The 24,274-nt window shown below is 40.0% G+C and overlaps 1 protein-coding gene across 1 annotated transcript in view; it reads left to right on the top strand.

Annotated features, from left to right (window-relative positions):
• Nucleotides 1-24,274, top strand: part of If (integrin subunit alpha inflated) — a 134,276-nt gene that overhangs the window by 29,975 nt on the left and 80,027 nt on the right. The window contains exons 2-3 of the mRNA XM_076312916.1: nucleotides 4,920-5,041; nucleotides 12,351-12,469. Of these exons, the coding sequence (XP_076169031.1) occupies nucleotides 4,920-5,041; nucleotides 12,351-12,469 (241 nt within the window). The remainder of the gene's footprint in view (nucleotides 1-4,919; nucleotides 5,042-12,350; nucleotides 12,470-24,274) is intronic.

The raw sequence follows: 24,274 nt of genomic DNA on the forward strand, positions 1-24,274 counted from the left end.
TGTACACGTGCACTTTTTGTCGTTTTATCATTTTTTCTATTCCGAAAGAATACTATGACACTTCAATTTCGAACGATAGGTTTTGTCGTTTTTTTCATTGTAAAAGAATACTATGACACTTCAACTTCGAACGATAAGTTTTGTCATTTTTTCCATTGTAAAATATGCTGTGACACTTCAACTTCGAACGATAAGTTTTGTCGTTTCTCCATTGTAAAAAAATGCTATGACACTTCAATTTCGAACGATAAGTTTTGTCGTTTCTCCATTGTAAAAAAATACTATGACACTTCAACTTCGAACGATAAGTTTTGTCGTTTCTTCATTGTAAAAAAATACTATGACACTTCAACTTCGAACGATAAGTTTTGTCGTTTCTCCATTGTAAAAAAATGCTATGACACGTCAACTTCGAACGATAAGTTTTGTCATTTTTTCCATTGTAAAAAAATGCTATGACACGTCAACTTCGAACGATAAGTTTTGTCATTTTTTCCATTGTAAAAAAATGCAAATTTTGGTTTGTAAAAAAAAATGAAAATAAACCACCCACTATGACACCTCAACTTTGAACAATTGTAAATATACGAACGAATCGACAGATCTGACATGAAACTTCGAACGATAAGTTTTGTCATTTTTTCCATTGTAAAAAAATGCTATGACACTTCAACTTTGAACAATTGTAAATATACGAACGAATCGACAGATCTGACATGAAACTTCGCACATGTTCATCAGACGTTAGTACCAATTTTCGAAGAATAAAACTACGAACCCAATACCTCTATTTCTCATCGAACGACAAAACTGACCGAGCAACCTATTGAACCGTAGAGATTGCTAGAATTTATCGAACGTGGAATAGTTCGAAGACGAAAGGACAAGAGTTGAAAATTGAATAGTCACGATGAAAAATTGAATACACGGAGAATATAATACGTGAGAATATAATTGAACACGGGGAGACAAAAGTTGCACCGGCACGAATAGAAAGGAAATATCGAAAGAGTCTCACGTGGAGGGAAAAAAGGGTAATGATAGCGAGAGAAAAGAAAAAGATCTCTAGGCGTTTGTATTCGTGGTATCCCGTGGGACCGGTTCGCCCCTGCATTCCCGTTCTGGTGCATGCGTCACATATCGGTGACTGTAGTTCCTCACGATTGCAAAAAGAAGGAAAAAAAAAGAGGAAGGGAGAGGGGGAGAAAAAAAAAAGGAAAAGCAAAGAAAAATGGAGTGGGCGAGCTTAAGTCCTCGTCAGGTCCGACCCACGTTTGCTATTAACGCGGCACGTCCGCGAATCCGTTGGACATCGAGGTCGCAAATGTATCGAATTTCGTCGGGCAACAGCTTCGCATAATGCTGGATGGCGAAAATGAATCCTCGCTTCTCGTGCACTGTGCGTATCCATTGTTGGTTCTCGTCGCTCTCCGAAATAACTTGGATTACACGTACCGTGGTGTTTCACTGGTCAAAGTTGTTTATAATTTTAACAGTCGGTCGCTGTTTGAGCTCGGACTGCTTACGATCCCAGACGTAAACGAAGACCGATTTTCGACCGAATTATGTTCTCGTTCGAAGACCGATGTTTTTTCTTCTCGAACTCGATTCGCGAAAGAAGAATGCTCTAATTGCGTTACTGTAACACCAGCGAATGCATTTTTCCAATCGGTGGAGCGAAAATTCCGACTCTGAATCACGCCAGTCGCGAGACGTTTACCATACGTTTCGACAAGCTTGTCAAACAGTACGACGATGAGGATTGTTTGTCACGGGTAGATAACCGGCTTGAAACGTGCATTTTTAACGAGTCATACCTCAAAGTGCAGTTCTCGAGAAACCGTTCGACACGATCAATGCCATTAGAATTTCAGTCGAATTTTAAAAACCGATAAGGAAGTAGCAGTTTAGTGGAATGTTGCACAGGTGTTAAGAACCTTTCTGTCTTCAGCGTGTACAATTATTTCTTTGTAAGATAAACCAGACGAATGGTTAAAACTTTCTTAGGTGCAGTCTCGTGACGTTAAGCATAAAAACGTTTCTCTCTGAACGAATCGTGAGCTCACTCTAGGGTCAAAGGCAAACGTATTTATCTTTATTTATCTTTTGTTACAAGTTACACAACTCCTCTATGCGAGGAGAACACGAATGTCAAAATGTAGAAATGTTTCCCCTTCTGCGCAGATTTTACGTAAAAAGAAAATAAACCATCCTTTTTCCATACACAAGGGACAATTTAACCAGCGACAATTGTCACACGTACGCGACGATTAAAGCAATCGGTGACACGCTGTTAATTATAAGTCTCCGTTCACGTTAATTGATTCATCCGTGCAATTTGCCGCTCCTTGACGTTTATTGTCATCGGGGCGAATGTTCGCAATTCCGGTGCCGCGTTGCGTATACTTACGAATCGCTTATATAACTCGCATAATCGTTCCTCTCTCGTCTCCTTCCAGCCGTTTTACGCGCGGCGCTTTGCACGCGTGTTGTGACTTTTACCTACGCGTAGCTTGTTGCGCTTCAGCCTAGAAGCTAGAGTATGCCAAGGTTGCTCCGTAAACGTTGTCGTTTTTACATTTCAAATGATCACGATGGAGTTCCCTACAAAAGATTCTCAGTTCCCGTCAAGTTCATCTTACAACGCGCGTCGTGAAACGGACGATTGAATTTTATAGTTCGAAGCGTAGAAATAGAACGGTTAGGAATTTCGCAATCTGCGCGCAGATTGGAAAATTTCTGATGGTTGAACTAGGTGTCTATGATTCTAAATCAATGCGAACATAAATTTGACAACGAGGATCGAAATAAGGAAGTTGTAGAGTGGCTGAGGAAAATTTCGAAACAATTTTTTTGATCGAAAGGCACGTTTCGAAACCTCATCACGTTTTGGCTAGCGAATGAAATTCTTTCCAAGTTGTGTTTATACACGCGCGTACGTTTCTTAACACGATTGCGTCTAAATGGTTGAATGGATTTTAATAAAAATATAAGCTTTGTATCCTCACTTCAAGATCTGATTCAATTTCGAGCAAAATCGAGCCATTGTAAATACTATAATTGTAACGATAAATACTAGTTTGTAGTTCGATAGTTTTTCCGATATATATATTCATTGTTTGTAAGAATTTGAAAAATTGTTTTCGGTAAATTTTAGACAGAGATAACATGGATATAACAATTTTAATAGACGTAATGTTTGGTTGAGAGGTATTACGTACGTATTTTTCGTTTTGAATTTTTTTTAACGATTGGCTGAGAAAAGTTTACACAAGTGATAAAAATATATTACCTGTTCGTGAATTGTGCGGGTAGTTGCTCGGTTAGATCAGTTTTATTTTTACGAAAATTATGGATATTTTGCAAAAGAATTCGATAGAGTTGCTTTTGTTCGATGGGAAGAACGGTCTTTTGTCCTCGATCAGATTTAACGTTTTCTCTACCAACCATACTCGACGATGTAGCGTTTGATATCATTTATCAACCTCGATGAAGACAGCAATATCCGAAAGCTATTTTTCCAGCAGTATCGATCATGTCCTTATCCTCGCAGGTCAAACACAAGAATCGATACATTTTTCTCTACAATTAGTCGTCTCTTTGTTGAGCTAATGCTTTAAAATATAAAAATTCTTCGAAATATTCTTGAAATTTTTCTTTGAAAACTCATATTCCCAATGGAACAAATAGAAAGAACTTTATCGCGTTAGGTAAATATTTACTCGAAATAAATTCAAGATAATCGAGTATGTAACAGCAAGGTTTTTTGCGTTGTACGATTTCATTTACTCGTATTTTTTACTCGAGTAAGTACTTAAATCGAAATGTACGTAATATTGATCACGATCTGCTTGAAAAATGCTCATTAAGATAATTCAACGAAAATTGATCGTGGTATCCAGTGCATTGCACTCGTACTCAATTTAGACTTCAATTTCCTTCTAGTAATTCTAATGACAATTTAGTACTCTAGTCTCTGAGAGAACGCTTCATTAGAAAAGTGGGGCAGACGTTAAATCTTAAGTCAATAAACACAATGGACAATTTAACAGACAAGGCGATCGTTAAAATAATTGAACGTGTTGAGGCTTTCATTAAGTTGATGCTACTTTTAGGCTGGTAATTAAACGACGGTCTGCTTAACGGTGAAAATAAAATAACGATTCGTTCATAATTATTCTGGTATAATATTTCCGTTTAAGATCATTTTTCTCCTTTGTTCCGTTCGTTGTACCGTTCGTGCGATTACGGACCGATTAGATCGTTAACGTTTCTATGTAAGTTCTTATTGCAGAACCGAGCAAAACGTACTGCCGATTTGGTCATTATTTCGTTGCTAATAATTTTAGAAAAGAAGCCTCAATAAAAGATTCGAAGCAACGTTTATTTATTATTACATTTAAGTAAAAACTTTACCACCCGTGCGTGAATTAATTACTTTAATTGTTCTGTCTCTGTGTTCGAAACTATCGAAGTGTCGAAAGGTATCGAGTAATCGAAATCTTGTTCTTTCGTTTTGCCACTGAATTGCCTTTTCTGTAGAAAATTGACAGTTTTGTTACAACGAAATGGTTATCGTGCAGCACCTATGCGTTCTGTATTGCATCGAGCGAATAAAAATTGTGGTAGCAACTGTGTTACCTGGTTTAATAACTCGTTGGTTGGCCGGATCAGTTACTTACTCTTGCGCCACTGTTCAAAATAGCTCGTGACCACTGACCTCGATCTCGGAAATACGTTCGCATGATCGTCTTTCCTTAACGATGAGATAATGAATATTGATCGACGACCCGATAATATCACGATCGGATTAATTGTGAAATTTCTTTGTTTCCCATTTGTTTCTCGTTTCTCTCTTAAATATTCAGGTTTGCTATTTCACGACATTCGCGTGATATCGATGTTTTCTTTTTTTACAGGGCGATCGTTGGTGCACCAGAGGCCAAAACTCCGCAAATTGACGTCTACAGGGGAGGTGCAGTTTACAAATGCGATATAGCAGCCGACGACAGATGTTCGATGATTCAGTTCGATAGTAAAGGTGAGGATCACCGATTAATTATATTTATTCGTTCGTTTCGACATTTTAGGGAGTGAAACCCATAGTGAGTCAAGTTTTTACAAATATCGATTTACGTGTTGCATGCACAGACACGATTTAAAAGAATGGAAAAATCGACTCTTCTTTCGATTTCAATTATTTATTATAAGATCTCGTTAGTAACTTACAATCGTAGAAATATGGTTACGAAATTTTTTACGGTGAAACTGATAAAATATTCTGCTTCTCGAAACGATGAAAAGACAAGTACATCGCTATGGCATTCAGGTGAAAGGCTTTCGACGAGGTCGTCGAATAGTGATTCGAAAACTAATTTATTAGGCATAAAAGTTTACTAGGATGTAGCTGAAGAAGTATCTACGTATAAAATTATGTATATGATTAAGTATTCTTAGTATCGGAAGAATGGTAATGGAAGTTAATAGTACTTGAACAAAGTCCCCGTTTTTCTCAAGTTTGCAAATTTTCACGTATAATCGAATTATCTCAGGTCATTTTGAGAATCGCGTTTCCCGAAATATTCCGATTAGAAAGAAAAGTTGTCGAATGTGGAACGTGTATTATACGTTCGTATATGAAAAATTAAATATTTTTTAAGGAATGGTAAAAAGGAGAATAAATCCTTACGTACATCTTCGATCGCTGTGATTCAATTTTGCGCGAAACATTGTACAATGTTGAAAGAAATGATAAATCTAGCCTATATTTAACACTAGAACTACCAAAGTGATCAGTTTGACTCGTTTCGAACATCTTTTCAAAATGACTCGATTATTAACGGTGTGTCTTTGCCTACAATATTCGTGAACAATTATCAAAATAGACAACTAACGGTACTCGTGAATTAATGTGCCTTTTACTCGTCCAACCTCGAAGATACTTATACGGTCCGATACGAATAGCAATACATTCGTCGTCGGTAGTTCCAACGTTAACTGTACCGAAGTAAACGCAACTTCGTCTTTTCGAGAGCTCAAAGTGTCCAAATCTACCTAGAACGATCGCTCGCACATCTTTCAGAATTCACTCTGCGTCGAGTAATTTCAAATCGTCCGTAAACAATAGGATTTCACTGTTCAGTGGCAAGGTAGTCCATTAGCGAACCGAACGAACAACGCTGGATCTAGATACGAATCCTAGGGTCACTCGAGATTGGTATTGCTCGGATTTAGAGATTCCGAGCAACACTGGTTCGGTACGGTACGATGGGAACACGAGCGGATTAACTCTTCCAGTCTCCTCCGTCTCAATCCGATATCTGTTTTCCGGTTCTTTCTTCCACTTGTGCACTTGCCGTGGGCTTTGAAAGGTACCTCAACTCAGTGTTGCTAACGATGGCTCCGTATCTCGTATTCCATGGGCTGTTCGCAGTCGCTGACCCACATTCTCACTTTCCACCCGCTCTCAGAGCCCCCGAGGAGCTTCGTAATCTCAGTAACTGCGAAGTAACCGGCCGACTGGTTATAGAACGTTCTATTCTTGGCGACTTTCCACCCACCCTGTCGTTGAACCTTACGTGTTTCAAGGCTTTGTATTCCACGGTTAGGGATTACGAGTCGCGATTGCTGTTTCTATTCGCGACTTTTAATACACGTACCGATACGTTTGCAAAAATGTTCGAGCACGAGTAAAAAACCGTTTTTCTTCGAACGTACGTAATCGTTTACGATAACACGAATCGCGTCCACTGTTCGAATACTCGATCTTACCGTTGTTGAACTTTTAAACAACATCGTTATCGTTGGAAACGTTACGAAACAACAAGCGTACCCATTCAACTATCGAACATTTCTAGTTTTCGCGTTACGATTCGAACGAATATCGACGACATCCGTGGATACATCCGTAGAATACATTCTTAAATTATTATTCGAGGAAATTATACAATCGTGTTACTTGGATTTTCGCGATTCTCCGTATGCGCGTACATTGCGCGATGTAGTTCGAATGAATAGTATTTATTCATTTGGTCGGAGGCTATGAACTTTTGTAATTCGAGACTGGAAATTATATCGATAAAAATGAAAGAATTTCGAATTAATTAAAATTAAAAACGTAACGAAGATTTATCTTTCAATTTTCGAGACGTTTAGCTTTCGAAAGAGTTCGTCACTGTGTTTCGTTTCGCAAGTATCCAACGAAACCATCATTGTATTTCCCGATAGAGTATTCGATGCAAGAAAAAAAAAAAAGAATTAGACATCCGAAACGCATGGAATCGTAATGAATCAATTTTCGAGCAAACAAGCGGCAAAGCAAAAAGGCGAACTGTATGAAGTCACGAGCCTGCATGAATTTCCGCACAGACAGCCGTTCAAATTAATAATCACGCGCGCGATACGATCTCTCGCGGCAAGTCGAGATCGCGCAGCGAGCACCGCGCGAACCGACGCTAATGTGCTGATGCAAATTAGTGGAATCATGCCGGCGCGAATTAGACGTGCTTGCACACCTCGTACCGGTCGTATCGCGACGATCGAGCACGATTCTGGACCCGTAATTTGCCGCCGCGAAAGTAATTGACTGCTCGAAAGCAATCGGCAAGCAATCACCGGCACCGACTTCGCGTTATCGCAGCCGAACCGTGTTGGATCGATCGGAGGTGCTAGATCGAGATAAAATGCGGATTGAGACGAGAAGAATTTTTTTCTAACCTTCTTGTTCATGAGTCGTTATTATCTCGAGATGTCACGGCAGAGGATAGTTTTTCAAGAACGAAGAGCGAAGTTCGAACGATGTTGTTGGTATTGTATCTTGTGCAACGAGTCGAGGACACAAATTTCTTTGGGAAAAATTGCTGAAGAAATTACTATCGAAACGAGTGGTGAACGATTATCATCGTACCGACTCTGTTTTCTTGCGAATTATCCGTTATGAATAAGCATCCTATTTGTACTCAACGTTTTAACATTGAGTCTAAATTTTCATTTGTGTATTTGTAACGTACTGTGCAAGGATTATTGAAAATAATACCGTGAAGGATTTCTAGCGTAAAGGAGAAAGAAAAAAAAACGTTTCTACCAAAATTTTCGTACCGATGGACGAGCAAACAATTACAGTTATATTTGACTAATAGGAACTCGTTAATTTCTCGAAGATTATCAAACGTTGAATACTAATTTCGATCCGTCATACGGTTGAAGAGTAACACGGTCTCTATTTCGTTCCACGGTGGATGTTCCTCTTCCCTCGTTCTTATTAACGCAGACTCTGCAGAAGTGCTCTCGCTCGATAGAGAAACGTTTTCACCGACTACATACACAAGATTATACCCCACGCTACGTCCAATTAGTCGGCTCCCTTCCTTAGTCAACGTTGCTCGCCCGGACACTTCGCTTTGATCGATAATTAGCTTAGTCGAATGCTCGATCTTGTCTTGATCTTATCCAATTACAGTCGTACTCGATAGTCCCGACCATTCATTACGTTGGCTGCCCCCGTGCACGTTGATGGGCGAACATTTTGCATTGAATTTGGTGTTCCTTTTAAGCCGAGAATTATCTCGACCGTATCGCTCGCTTCACTTGTCTCTAATGGAACAGTAATTTGCATCAAGTTTCATACAGTGATCGTTTCGTTTTATTTATTTCGAATCGATTTATTCGAAACTGTTTTCGCACGCTATACGAGAGAAACGTGTAATACGTCCATTCGAATAACAAAAACAAAAGTTTCACGATGTGTAATAGTTCGGTCGAGTATATTTACGCGAAGACCGAATAACTTGTTCGATCGGGTTATAATCGAAAATTTAAAACCGACTGTATAAAATGTTCGGGTTTATTCGAATATGATATTTTAAATTTTACAATTCGAAAGAACAATGAACCGGTAGTTCATTACTACCGAAAATGGAAAATTCATCGTATAAGTATTTCTACTTTATTCGATAAGACGAAATTAAAATTCACGACTCGAGCGATCGACCAATCGAGAGTTCCTTGCACGTATAGCGTTACACCTAGTAAGGTTCACATATAAAAATTGCAAACGAATGACCTCAGATTCGATTGCGTTACACTGGAAAATGGAAAATTTATCGTATAAGTATTTCTCGTTTATTCGATAAGAGGAAATTAAAATTCACGATTCGAACGGTTAACCAATCGACAGTTCATTGCACGTCGATTAACCAATCGACGTTCATTGCACGTTGAAAAATTGCAAACGAATGACCTCAGATTCGATCGAGTTACACTGGAAAATGGAAAATTGATCGTATAAGTATTTCTCCTTTATTCGATAAGAGGAAATTAAAATTCACGACTCGAACGATTAACCAATCGACAGTTCATTGCACGTCGATTAACCAATCGACGTTCATTGCACGTTGAAAAATTGCAAACGAATGACCTCAGATTCGATCGGGTTACACTGGAAAATGGAAAATTTATCGTATAAGTATTTCTCGTTTATTCGATAAGAGGAAATTAAAATTCACGATTCGAACGATTGACCAATCGACAGTTCATTGCACGTGTAGCGTTACACCTAGTAAGATCCACGTTGAAAAATTGCAAACGAATGACCTCAAACTCGATCGGGTTACACTGAAAAATGGAAAATTTATCGTATAAGTATTTCTCCTTTATTCGATAAGAGGAAATTAAAATTCACGATTCGAACGATTGACCAATCGACAGTTCATTGCACGTGTAGCGTTACACCTAGTAAGATCCACGTTGAAAAATTGCAAACGAATGACCTCAAACTCGATCGGGTTACACTGGAAAATGGAAAATTTATCGTATAAGTATTTCTCCTTTATTCGATAAGAGGAAATTAAAATTCACGATTCGAACGATTGACCAATCGACAGTTCATTGCACGTGTAGCGTTGCACCTAGTAAGATCCACGTTGAAAAATTGCAAACGAATGACCTCAAACTCGATCGGGTTACACTGGAAAATGGAAAATTGATCGTATAAGTATTTCTCCTTTATTCGATAAGAGGAAATTAAAATTCACGACTCGAACGATTGACCAATCGACAGTTCATTGCACGTGTAGCGTTACACCTAGTAAGATCCACGTTGAAAAATTGCAAACGAATGACCTCAAACTCGATCGGGTTACACTGGAAAATGGAAAATTGATCGTATAAGTATTTCTCCTTTATTCGATAAGAGGAAATTAAAATTCACGATTCGAACGATTGACCAATCGACAGTTCATTGGACGTATAGCGTTACAGGCGGTACGGTCCACGTTGAAAAATAGCAAACGAATGACCCCAGCCGTGACATAAATCTCTGTTGTAAATCATAGCAACAACCGTACGGAGGCCGCGTCCGTTCCGTACCCCCGATCGATAGATCTCGCAACGCGTTCAGCTGCCAACCGCGCTCCACTGTCCGTTCCGTATCTTTGATTCCGTTTGCGTACGAGGAAGCGACTCGGATCTCGTGCGGGTCTCGGAGGTCACTCACTTCTTCGGGTACTCGACCGAAGACGTCTTGAGGAACTCCTCCAGGTACACCCCACAGAGTGTCGGAGTGGCGTGGTGGGCCGTCTTGAGATACCGGGAACCGTGTTCGCGCAAGAAGCCGGCTCTACCTAATACAGAAAACCGTAAGGTCGTTCTACCTACGGCCCTGCCCCGCCGAAGGTTCGGCATTTCTTGCGGGATGCCACCTGAGGAACTTCGGGGAAGGTCGGACGCGTCGGTGCGTTGAATCCAGCCCTGTTAATTGACATCCCCTTAATGAGAGTGGTAATCGGTGAAATAATTGGGCCGCGATGAACGCGAGGCGAGTTTCGCTCGTGTGGCGCCGATAATTCATAATTGGGTCCCATTAGGGATCGCCAGTGTTCGGTTTATCATCGATTTTAATTAGTAAGGCCGGAGACTCCGTCCACGGTGCATGTATATCAATGGAGGGCGATTTGAACGCGTCGATAGAATCGATTAGGGAGATTGCTTTTCTTCCTGGCACGGCTAACGCGACGTGGACAATTTTTTAAGCAACCTTTCTCCATTTAACTATTTACTCGTGTATAAATGAAACGTAGTTCGGTCAGTTTGTTACCGACTTACCATCGAAGCTACTACAACGAACGTTGCTGCATCGGTATATTATAAACTCGTATACGAACGCGAATCAAGTGCAGGTTTTGAGAGTTAAAATGATGATGGCGATTCGATAAATCGTTTGTATTTTACTTTACAATATATTTGCAGCAGTGATTAATTTGCTATGTTTCAAAAAGTGTATTCTATACTTTTTTAAAATTCCATTTTATCGTTTCAACGAGATCAATTTTCGGGCTTCGGACCGTATTGTAGAGATTTAGGGGTTGTGTGTTCGACATCGTTGCATAGACCGATTGGAAGTTTGAATTGTTTACTAAAACGTCGCAATATTTTTGCTCCAGAGGGAAAGTCACGGTGGGGTGTGAATTATAAAATGCACGATACCTTGCATATTGTTACTTTCAAAGCAAAGATGCATTTACTGTGTTTCACGATGTTGCAATATTGTCGTGAATGGGAGCCTCGTTCGAACGTTACCTTTAGCAGTGTTCGCGCATTAAGGGATGGGAAGCGAAGGACAAGTTCCCCTTAAGGGCTAGGCTTGACCGATACGGCTAACGGGTTCATTCCGTTCGCAAAATCGAGAAAGAAAAGTCTGGGGTGCACTTGCCGAGAATTCTCTACGGTGACACCTGCTCGAAGCTTGCTTTTTAGAGGAATACTTGGATGACGCATTGCAACTGTAGATTCAGTGGAAATCGTTTCATTTTATTGCATCGTGCAACGATCGAGCAAATACATTTACAACGCACACGTTCAATTCAATTGAGAAAATGATACGTATACTTAGCGAGGTAACAATGCGATCGATTGAAATAATTGTTTCATTTAATCGCTGATACGTACTATAAATTATATTCAGAAAATACGTATCTTTAGTGCGGTAACGAAGCGATCATTTGAAACAATTGTCTCATACGATCACTAATTTAACCGTTATCCTTGCGAGATTTCCAATGACAACTTTGTTCAATTTTATCATTTATTGTTCGCTCATCTGGACCTATTTTATCGCGAATTATCACTGTTTATTCGCTCGTGGATAATTTATGAAGACACTTTCCCGATCTTTCGCGACTTTATTTTCGTTTTCAAAGACCGTTTCAAATGTTCGGCTGTTCTCAATCTGAAAATCAATTTGCAATGAAAACAGAGTGCAATGAGTCTAACGAGCAAACGAGGAGGTATATGTCACACTCTAATTTTTATGACCGTCGCTGAATTTGGTTTAATAACGGTTTTGTTGGTTGCAGGGAATAATCATGTTCGGAACCCGAGCGTGTCGAGCGGTTTAAGTCAGATCGATAATAAAACGCTTCAGTGGTTCGGTGCCACAATTTCATCTTCTCTGAAGGATGGAGGGCCCATTTTGGTGAGTAAACCGACCAATAATTTTAATATTAACGTTTAGAATTTAATTCGATGAAATTTCTTGGCGCGCATCGTTGTTTAAATTTAATTAACCGTCAAAGGAAGTACGAAGTTAAGCTGTACGAAGTTATTCGCGATAAAGGGACCGAGTGAACATTAGAATATTTTTGAGATGATATTTTACGGTAATAGATTCTACCTGGCATCAAATATATAGATATGTTACGTTGATCGAAGAATAGAAATTTCAATGTAATTATTCAATTGTACCGGAATATTCTACTCGAAGTAATCATAAATATAGTACCTGTCTACTCGTTAAATCTCTCGCGATGAAATCGAATAAACTCGAAAAATATTTTTCAAATATAGATACAAAGATTACATTCGTACAAGATTATGTTTACGTACTTGGAAAAGAAAGAAACGTTGTTTCACACAACGATTCCTTTAACTTTCTCTTTTTATATCTGAATGGTATTTATGAAGATACAAAAGCACCAGTTACGAATAGATGAAGGGGTTTTGTGAGAAATTACAGTCGTATGTTCTCAGGGACCGCACCTTCTATTTCAGGAATGGAAAACAAACGAATTCCCGTTTCGTTCTATGTTTCCGTTACGATGTCCAAACGTTCCGCCGTTATAATACGCCATCTTGGATACTTTGTTAGTCAAAATGACTTTGAACGTTCCTTTAATCGGATATTACTAGACTACGAATAACCGATATTATATTTCTATTGAAATTAAACGTATCGGTCAATTTCAAATCAATTAAAGCGAAAGGTATTTAATTATATATTTAATTAGAATAAACGTTCGACAACTAGTACCTATACGAAGAAAGAATCCTGCATTTAAGAAAAGTATATGCAATTCGATCGAATCCAAGGGAAATTCAATAATTTTGATTAAATAACTAATAATTTCAGAACACGAAATTATCTCGGTGGTCTTGCGAAGTAACTATATTCTACCTTATGTTAAATATCATATACACCGATCGAAATAACTGTAAAGTCTGTTTCTCGAATAACTTCGTTGCTCTATAAGGTACTTAATACTTCAAAGGCTCTGATGCAACGTGCCATCGTTGAAAGCGATTCGAAACTTTCTATACACGAAAGGTATAGTAAATCGACATCCATATACGTTATCAATCCAATTTTACCACATAGAGCATGTTTTGCGAATAAAGTGGCTACTTTCCCTATATATGGAGACTTTCGAATTTCCGCATTGCGATTAATCATCCAGTACATTAACACGTTCGCTATCATCGTTCGGTTGGAAAATGTCCGCTAGGAACTACGCTACATTTGCAAAAATTTTATTCAACGCAGTGTATATTTTCAACTGTATACAAATAAGGATACATTAAAAAGTCCGGAAGAATATTTCGTACAATTCATCGTAGATGTACGATAATAATAATAATCGCCTCGTTAACACTGGAACTACCGACAGATTTCGGAATATTAATGTATATCTCGTACGTGTCTCGAACAAAAACAATCGACGAGGAAAAAGAGGAATTTATGAAATTGGTCACACGTGTAGAATAGAGAAGTCGTAATGTCTTCAAGAAACGTGCTACGGAACTTAAAGTAAATTTCATTACGAAAGCAGTTGGAACCAGTCATCTTGACTGGTTGGTAAATCTAGTGTTAAATGTGTCGTAAATTTGGAATTTTTAGCTTTCGAGTCAGTTGCATAAATTGCCTATAAATATGCACTAATTGTTTCGAGCAGTGTACGGTGTGTCTCTCGATCTAAGGACACTGGTCGGGTACGCTGGAGTTGTTAAAACCAGGGAAAAGCAACAGCGATTTTATTCCGAGAACCGATTAATTTCCAACGAGGGAGTGAACGAGATACAAGAGGAATAAGCGCAATAGCGAGCTAATCTTGTATTACTGGCGCACGGTTACCGAGCTTCAAAGCGACGCCGCTCGTGTATCTGTGCAACAGCCGCTAATGCGAACTAAAAATTTTTACACTCTCGTTGTATCTCCGCGAGAGTATCGTCGATAGATCGACGAGATTCTCCCGATAAAAACGACGCGAAACATAACCAAATTCGGACATTATCGTATAGTTACAAGTTACACGAATCGTTAGTGAAAAATTGTCGATTTTGTGCAATTAAAAATAGTTCGAACAAGGTCGTGCTTATTCTTGACAGGAAAAACACTCGTAATATTCTCGTAAGGATATACAAATTTTAGTTTTCATTATCCTACGAAACTCGTACGTAAATAATGGATGGAACGATTCTTTTGCTTATATCCGGGGAAAATCTTCGCGTACACTGTGTACCTAAATTCGCGATTCGAACAGGGTTAGGAAAATTCTATGGTTCGAAATTAGACGAAAATACAGAATAACAAAATTGCTACGCTACGAAATTGTTTTTAGGGCGCTGTGTATTGCATTATAGACATTTAAAGTGTTTTCCGTATACTTTAAGAACGCACTAATGGGTGAGCAACGATGGTGAACAGCTCCTGACGTACCCTATACAAAAAGTTAGCGAAATCCGTAATGTCGGTTGTTAGTTACAGGCATTCTACATCGATTTTCAAATTCCATTTTCTTGGAAAAAAAGCCTTCGATGCAATTTCATTTTTGTATATTCTCATCTTATTTCGTATAATTCTCGTCTGTACCACAAATTTTGGCCCACGATGAGTAGACGGGGCCTTATACACTATATTATATTCTACACTCTCGTTCTATTTCGAGTTACAGAAACTCCCAACCTCGTCTGTACCAAAAATTTTGGCCCACGATGAATAGACGGGGCCTTATACACTATATTATGTTCTATACTCTCGTCTTATTTTGAGTCATAGAATCTCTCACCTTCATCCGTACCACGAATTTTGGCCCACGATGAATAGACGGGGCCTTATACATTATATTATATTCTATATTCTCGTCTTATTTCAAGTCACAGAAACTCCCAACCTCCTCTGTACCACAAATTTTGGTCCGCGATGATTAAACGGGGCCTCGTGTACCCGATTGCTCTTCGACGGTTGGTTGATCGCGTCGTAACGGGCCTCGGTCCCATCGCTGCGCGCGCACGTGCCCTGTCCGCGCCTGCGTAGATACGTTTCGCAATTGTGCGACGCGAGTGTGGTCCGGATATCAATCTAGTGCGAAGATCTCTGCCCTTTCTGGAGGGCCCGGGCCCCTTTTTTTCTCTCCGGGATGCGGGCCGGTCTCTATGATGTACTGCCGCCCTTATCTTCGCGTGCGTTGCACTCGGCCGCATGCGTGCACGCACGGTCAGATCTATTCCGCACGCATGTGTGCATGCGGATCACGCACGGTTGCGGTGTGCCGGACGGGAAGATTGAACGAACGGAAGGAAGGAAAAGGAAAGGGACGCGGAACGCCGACTGCGATTTTTCGGACACGGTTCTCCCCCGACGGGTTTCCAGAGTTTGTTTAGCGGTTTATAATTGGATCCAGAGCGCCGGCTATTTGATTTGCGGTTGTTTGTCGGGTCTCGGCGAGTGTTGCGAAGTCGATATTACAGGAATCGATGCGGACAGACGGATAGATATTTATCGACACGGGATGTTTAACACCTCGCCGCATTACGAACTAATTGAAAGCAATATACCTTTTTCTCGACGAACCAGACAATTTTCGATGTACCATTTTCTTTACGATTCTGTAACGCGAATTTGTAATACATTAGGTTGGTCGGAAAGTAATTTCTTTTTTTTTTTTTTTGATGAAAATGAAACACGATTTTTTTTAGAGTGTATAAACATTTTACTAAATTGTATATTCTCCATTTTGGAAAACGAAATGACTTTACGAACAAACCAATACTTGCAAAAATCAAGCGGAATAGTATACGTTGTTAAAGCGATAGAAAATATCCGATTCTTGTGCAGTGTACAACACCGTTTTTCATCATTTAATAGTATTCTTCTAGACTTTAAATACGAATTTCGGAATATTATCTTTCGAGATATCGGTAAACTTTTGCCTTGAAAGCAGCGTACGAGTGAAATCGTGTTTCTCAAAATTATAAAATCGAGTTATTACGTGCTCTGTAAGCACCGAGCGGACGTGGTTGAAAAGTTACACCTACGGTGTGAGATCACGTTTCTCAAAATTAGAAAACTATTCATAGCGTGGTTTGGTCAGGGAATCTGGACCAGCCGTGTAATTCTTTCGTGTCGGTTACAACGGAAGAAATAATAAGCGAATTGGTATTTGTCGACTGTGCGAAAAGTCGTAGTCGATAACTTTACAAAGTCGCGAGTTCTCCATCCGTGATCTATACTCTAGAGGTTAGAACGGTGGTATTAACCTCGGAGTCGCGAACCCTAGAGTCTTAACCTTTCGAAGCTCGTGGCACAGATTAGTAGATACTTGATCTCTTTACGTTCGCGATGTCACAGCTCGGGAAAAAAGAAATCAACGGTATTCCCTTATCGTGGACGATCGTGATGACGATTTATTTACAAAAAATAAAAATTCGATCGACAATGGTGCGATAAATCGCAGCAAACTTTTACGGGTTAACGTAACTTGAATTTGAACGGTCGTGTTTCGACGAGCTGGATTTTCTCGAAGTTAGTTCGGAAGTTGGTAAACATTTTTAAGCGGCACGAGCCTTTCTTCTGTTCACTTTTCGCTAGCAAATTGTGCGGGGAGAAAATCGGCGATGCTCGCTCGTTGTCGAGCAAAAGGGTGGCCTATAAATAAGAGGTAGCTCTCCTACGAGAGGGACGTATTAGCGGCGATTATCGTTCCCGTGCTCGCGTAATTTTCACATAACGAAACGTCGCCGCGACATTCTCATCCTCCCGGTCACGGCATTATGCGGGAATTATCTACTTACTCCAGAATGCGAGTGCACGTTCCGTGGTAAATGCCCCGTTGCTTTTTCCGCGGTGGATCTTTCTCGCTTTCTCCAGCCGCGAGCTGTCCCGATACGCGAATTAAAGATAAATAATTACCGGAGCCGCTGGCAAGAGAGATTGTTTCTTCGGTGATAGGGTGGGTTTGAAATTTTCGATGTTGTTTCCCAGCGAGCGATTTCACGCTCTTCGATCGTGGCCATCGCGCTGAACGAATCGCGATTTTCTACGACGATGCGCGACACCAGCGTTGAAATCACTCGAATAAGAGATCGAGATTATTTGCCGGCAGTTTAGAGATTTTTACGAACTTTAATCGGTAGAACGATAACATTTCGTGCAAGTTTTGCGTAAACGGTGGATTCTTTAACGGTGTTTCCAATTTTCTTGTTACTTTCGAGTTATTTATTACCGAAGAGAATCCAAACGTAACGGGTAGAAATTGTTGAAACGTTGAATTAGTTTATACTTGAACATTTTAGTAGTGTTTCCAATGTTGTTATTTCTTGTTACTTTCGAGTTATCTATTACCGAAGATAATCCAAACGTAACGGGTAGAAATTGTTGAAACGTTGAATTAGTTTATACTTGAACATTTTAATAGTGTTTCCAATTTTCTTCTTGTTATTTTCGAGTTATTTATTACCGAAGATAATCCAAACGTAACGGGTAGAAATTGTTGAAACGTTGAATTAGTTTATACTTGAACATTTTAATAGTGTTTCCAATGTTGTTATTTCTTGTTACTTTCGAGTTATCTATTACCGAAGATAATCCAAACGTAACGGGTAGAAATTGTTGAAACGTTGAATTAGTTTATACTTGAACATTTTAATAGTGTTTCCAATTTTCTTCTTGTTATTTTCGAGTTATTTATTACCGAAGATAATCCAAACGTAACGGGTAGAAATTGTTGAAACGTTGAATTAGTTTATACTTGAACATTTTAATAGTGTTTCCAATGTTGTTATTTCTTGTTACTTTCGAGTTATCTATTACCGAAGAGAATCCAAACGTAACGGGTAGAAATTGTTAAAACATTGAATTAGTTTATACTTGAACATTTTAATAGTATTTCCAATGTTATTACTTCTTGTTATTTCGAGTTACCTATTAGTTTATCGCAGACTATTGAAATATATAATATTTAATCGGTTGAATCTAAAGTGAAGTATATATATTTTACAAGTAAAGATACTTCTACTTTAAAAATGAAACGGCGTTCAACGTAAACGATCGGTAATAAAATCGAACAATAGAAAAATCGTAACGTTCGAGTTAATTAACTCGACTGTTCAAGTATCGATCTTTGATTTTCGGCGTGCATCAAACCTTGCAGGTAGACGTCACTTATACGTGACGAGAATAACTTCTTTCGACTGTATCGTTTTAGCGCCGTAGACGACGCGTTGAAGTATTTGGCAAGATTATATATGAACCTCACGTATCCACCTCCGGTCGTAAAAGGAGACAGGACGGAGCTTCTACTCAGTCACACTATTAATTAACAAAAACTTGAATCACTATATAAATACCGTTCCCTAAATTCCAATCGTGGACATCTTTGTGTCGACTCTCGGAAAGTTCGCGATTCCTCTTACTTTCGTTTCGCTCGCCAGCGATCGAAACGATCATTTTCCATTTCATTTCTCTTTTTACGTTTACTTCCTTACTTGGGTGAAACTTTTGTTGCACGATTACTTTGAAAATGAAATAATTATACACGGAGGAAGGTAGTGTGTAAGAATATTACAGTTGGCCTCCGTTTCGAAAGTCATCCGACGTGTATCGATCGTTCGGTAGAAGTATCATCGTTCGGAGTGGTTTATTAGGAACGGACCACGTTCGTAATTTCTTTTCGAATTCATATATTGGAGTAGGAAGCGATAAAAAAATTTCTAACGATCCTGGTAATTTGGAAAAAAAAAACAATAACGTAGGTTCCAAATTCCGGAACATTCTCTGTGCAAAAGAGAATTTTCTCTGTCATAAAAACAAACTTACGTTAACTTTCGCTAATATTCTCTGTCATAAAAACAAACTTACGTTAACTTTCGCTAATATTCTCCGTCATAAAAAGAAACTTTCGTCTATCCTTCGAAAGTGTTTAACTTTTCGAGGCTAAAATTCAACACCGTCTTCGTATACGATATTTCATCTTTCTATCTTTAGTCGTCGAGAAACGATTCTCCGATGATACTCCGTGTTCTTTGACACACGGTACGCGATCGAACGAAGTGTAAAACATTGGAGAATATCGGGAAGACAAATCGCGGTACTTCTTACAGAATATTGTTGACAAATCGTCTCCTTAATATGCGTCGTTGAAAGCAACGACAACGATAATCAATGGAACAGTGTCGGAAAAGGACACCGTATAGGATGTTTCTTTCAACGTCCGTCAATCTCGGACCTCGGCCACTGAGGTTCGCTGCAGGACGTCCATTTTCTGGATAGAAGTAATTCCACTCCGATGCATCGAGTCGCAACTCGCACGCAAGAACCTCGCGTCGAGCTTTTATTAATGCACGCGTGAATACACGCTTCTGTTTGACAGGAATAACTGGCGATATTATCGTCGATCGTGCAACAAGAGAATTATGCAATTCGGATCTGAATGCCGAACCGACCAGTTTGCACTTTACATAAATTGCTATTCAAGGAATGCGAAGAATAGAACTTCCATGTAACGGTGTATTCAGGGTTACGATTTTTATACGAAAACTGTAATGTCGAACAGGAGTCGAGCGTAACAGTATTGCGACGTTACAAAGACTCGGTGGGACAAATTTTCTCGTAGACTTTGCGTTTGTGAAGTATAGACCAATCGGAAGAGTTTGTCGAAAGGAATTGGAAAACGTTGAAAAATTGAAAAACAAAAGTTACTATTAGTTATGTATTGTGTCTTAATGTTTGTCCAATTGGATTTGACCAACCGGTTCTTTCTCTCGAGTCTGGAAATTTGAACACTTCTTTTTTGTAGCTTTCTCCGGTGGCATCGTGAATTGTAATAAATCGTTAACACGTAAAACGACACAAAGAAACAATTATTACAACGAAGCGTATTTCTCTTATCGTTGAGAAATAAAATATCAGAAGATTTCGATACGATTTATCGTTCGTTGTTCGGTTTCAATTTGAAGAAATTATACTTAGACGCAAAAACCGTGCAGCTATTCGAATTAATTCCCATATCCCGATCTTCTCTTTTTCCGTTAAATAAACTGGTCTCATATTTCCATCCACCATTGGACTGTCGCTGCTTGGTTTTTTTGCCGCCGTCCAATTCAGCGATGTTTCTTCGACTTCTTCTTCTTCTTCGTACTTCTGTTCTCTTTCGCGATTCGCCGACGTTTCGAAGATACAGCTCCTTGATTGCTGCCAGATGTTTCGCGCTTCCGACCTTTCTCTCTTTTCTCCTTTCTCCAAATAAGAGAATCGAGCTTTTTTTCGCCTCGTTCGAGACGAATCTTCGGCCGATCGAGTCGAACGATGACAAAGTATCAAAAATGAAGCGGAACGATCACTTCATCCCTGGAACGATAATTAATCCAACTAAATTCAGGAAAAATGAATTCGTATCCCTGTTTTCTTTTTTTTTTAAAGCTGTGCGAGTTATTGTTTCAAAGTACCATTTACTTTTCGAAACCGGATGAAAAACACGATCGTACAAGCTGGAAGATACTTCCTCGACTATCGAAACTCGAACCGAACTCGTACCATTTTCTTCGTACAATTCTATTAAATTCTTCGGACAGTAATTTCGTTTTTTTTTTTTTTTCGTGAAAATGAAACACGATTCTTTTAAACTATATAAACATTCTATTAAATTATATATTCTCCATTTCGGAAAACGTAATGACTTTCCGAACGACCGAATAGAATCGGTCCTCGACCACGAGTGTCGTTCTCGAGAATAATCCACAAGTACATTTACACGCAGTCGTTGACACGATTAGAAATAATCCTCGAAAGTGTTTTATTTTCCAAAATTCCCTCGGTGCGAGCGTACGCTGCCCTTTCGCATTCCACGCGTTTCCGGTCGAGAACGAACGGAAATTTCTGAACGTGAAAAAGAGTTCTGTTCGTATCGTACCAATGCGACACGATTCACCTACTTTCTCCGTAACGACGAGCGTATCGTCGACGAACGAAAGGAAACGGTCAGCGAGAACAAGAAGAAACGGTGGAAGAAGTCCGCGTCGCGAAGGAAGTCTCCAACGAGACAAAAACCCCGAGACACGAGCGTCTGGACGCGGGAACAATCGGCGACGATAAAATACGATCGAGTCCTCGCGATAAAGCCGGAGTCCCCGTGAATCCACGTGGATCCGTACGGAGAACGCATCGATTAAAAGTTGAAGCCCGCGCGGCCGCTATCGGTCCCGAAGGACATCATCCCCGACCTCGACGACCCAAGCTGAGAGCAGAGTCTTGTACACGAAATTCGCGTTCGCTTTCCGCACGGCCGCGACCTTTCCCGTATTCGTCGTACCCGTTCGTTCCCTCGGCCCTTCCCCGCTTAGGCACGCCCTTTTTCGGGAAGAAGGATTCTCTCCCGGGGCCTTCGAAGCCGGCCGGGATCGATGGGGCCAAGGTAGATCGAAGCGTTTGTCGGCCGCCAGAATGGAAATACCATTGTCAGAGGGAATCGACGGGACAATGTTTGAGAAATTCCCGTGGCCGTGCGAGAGATATTGCGAGAAGCGGTTAATCATTCTGTCTCCCGACTAGGGGGTGCGGAGGTTCTTCTTTTTTCTTCTTTTTTTTAATTTATTTCTTCTTCTACCTCTGCTTCTTTTTCGAGTCGTTGTGGTTGTCGTCGAGCGATTCCGCGCGATGGCTCGTTCCCTTTTAACGTTGGTATTTCTATGGTCGAGGTTCGCCTCGGGATCATACCATCGTGGCATGTCGCGGGTGAATTAAACGAATCTTGGCGACGATTTATGACAGACGCGACAGGAGGGAACGGACCCATCGAATGGAAGAAGATCTGTCCGGGCGAAGAAGAAGGTTAACGAGTGTTTACATCCTCGTTCTGGTTTACGGGTTACCGATTGCACTAAACGCGTTGTCGCTGGTAGATCGATTCGATCCTCGTCACCGACCTAAACGGTTGGTTGTGTCGGTGGGGCGGAAATTAGAGCGGAGATGCGAACGTCGGCATTGTTCTCGTGGACGAACAGTAGGTAGGGGTTCTACGAGTCGAATCACAGGGAAAAGAGGAATCGTTGACCGCGATACACGGTTACTGTTGGCTAAATCGAGCAAGCGCGAAACGAAGGAACGCGAACGAAAGAAAATAGGTCGAAACGAGACGCGAAACGTACTCGATGTACGCGCGCGAATTTTGTCTTTTAAACAGTCGATTAACCACGGTTGATACTTGACAGGTGTATTTAACGATACGTTCTCTATCGTTTTGTTAAATATCAGTCAAATCGGTGCGGTACAGTTGGGGTCCCTCCCGTACAAGATGCTGTTGGAATGAACGCAACAACGATCCAGAGAGCGCTAGATGTCGATAGCGAACGGCCAGTGTTGAGTTTTAAGCGCTGTGTTCACAGTGACGCAAAAAGGTCATTTGTTTGGCGAATTGTTAATAGTTCAACTGTTTTTTCCTCTTTGGTTTTCCGTTCAGTTTCAAGCCGAAAGTCACGAAAGAACATCCGTCGTCGTTCGCACCGAGTTACATTGTTGTATATTTCTTTATATTTTTGCACGTACGGTATACTACTGAACGAATTCGAGATCCGTGTATATCATCAGGTTGTTCGGAAATTTTTCTTTTGTGAAAATGAAACACGATTCTTTCAGAGTATATAATATAAGCGTTTTATTAAATTACATATTCTCCATTTTGGAAAACGAAATCACTTCTCGAACAACCCGATACAATAAACTGTACATTACAATCGGAACTTTACAGCAGGATGTTTCTTTATTCTTCGAAACAGTTTTTCGAAAGAATCCGTTTGTGCGTGATTTTGGCGTGGGTCAAAAGTGACCCGGCTTCGGCCTCCACAAAGTCCGTCCTCCGAAGGTCAAGGTGCGTCTTCGTACTGGTGCAAAAGGGTCGTCCGCTACACGGTCAACGGTTCGACTATTTTTCATTTTGGGTTTTCTTTTCAGTTCCAAGTCGAAAGCCGCGAAAAATATACAACACTGTCATCGTTCGCGTCAAGTTACATTGCTGTATATTTCTTTATCCCGACTTTGTACTCTTGTATGTACATTTAATACTACTGGACGAATTCGAGATCCGTGCACGTTGTAATAAACTATACATTACAATCGGAACTTTACAGCAGGATTTTTCTTTATTCTTCGAGAATCGAACAGAGAAATTGCTTTACCCGGTTATTTACACGGCCGTGAATGCTCCGATTAAGACCTTCGTCTAACGAACGTGGAATCGACACGAACGTTCGTACAAAGTCCGTCTTCGTTCTTCTCGATTGGAAGACACCGACCTACGGTGTAAATAACCGAGAACTTGCGCAACTACCGTCTGCCATCGTGAGAACATTACCGATCGGCCGTATTACGCGATAAAAGGGAAATAAACGCACGATCGTATTCCGAAGAGTGAACCTACGAAGACGGATCGTGCATACTACAACTTCAAAATTATAGATCCATTTTCCTTCGAGCATTCGTTACTCGAACGTACACTCTTTCGAACAAATGTTATCGCGCGAATTTATTACAACGAATACAACGTTAAAGAAATTACACCTACCGCTAACACCGATACCAGAAATTAAAAAGAGGAACAGTGTAACGGTGAGAAAACGTGCATAAATGAATGCAATTACAGTTACGGTAGTTTCTCGAAACACGTGTTTTGAAAGCAGTAGTAAAATTATAGATCCATTTTCCTTCGAGCATTCGTTACTAAAACGTACACTCTTT

This window comes from Ptiloglossa arizonensis, chromosome 5 (genome assembly GCF_051014685.1).
Source record: "Ptiloglossa arizonensis isolate GNS036 chromosome 5, iyPtiAriz1_principal, whole genome shotgun sequence".
In the NCBI taxonomy this organism is placed as follows: domain Eukaryota; kingdom Metazoa; phylum Arthropoda; class Insecta; order Hymenoptera; family Colletidae; genus Ptiloglossa; species Ptiloglossa arizonensis.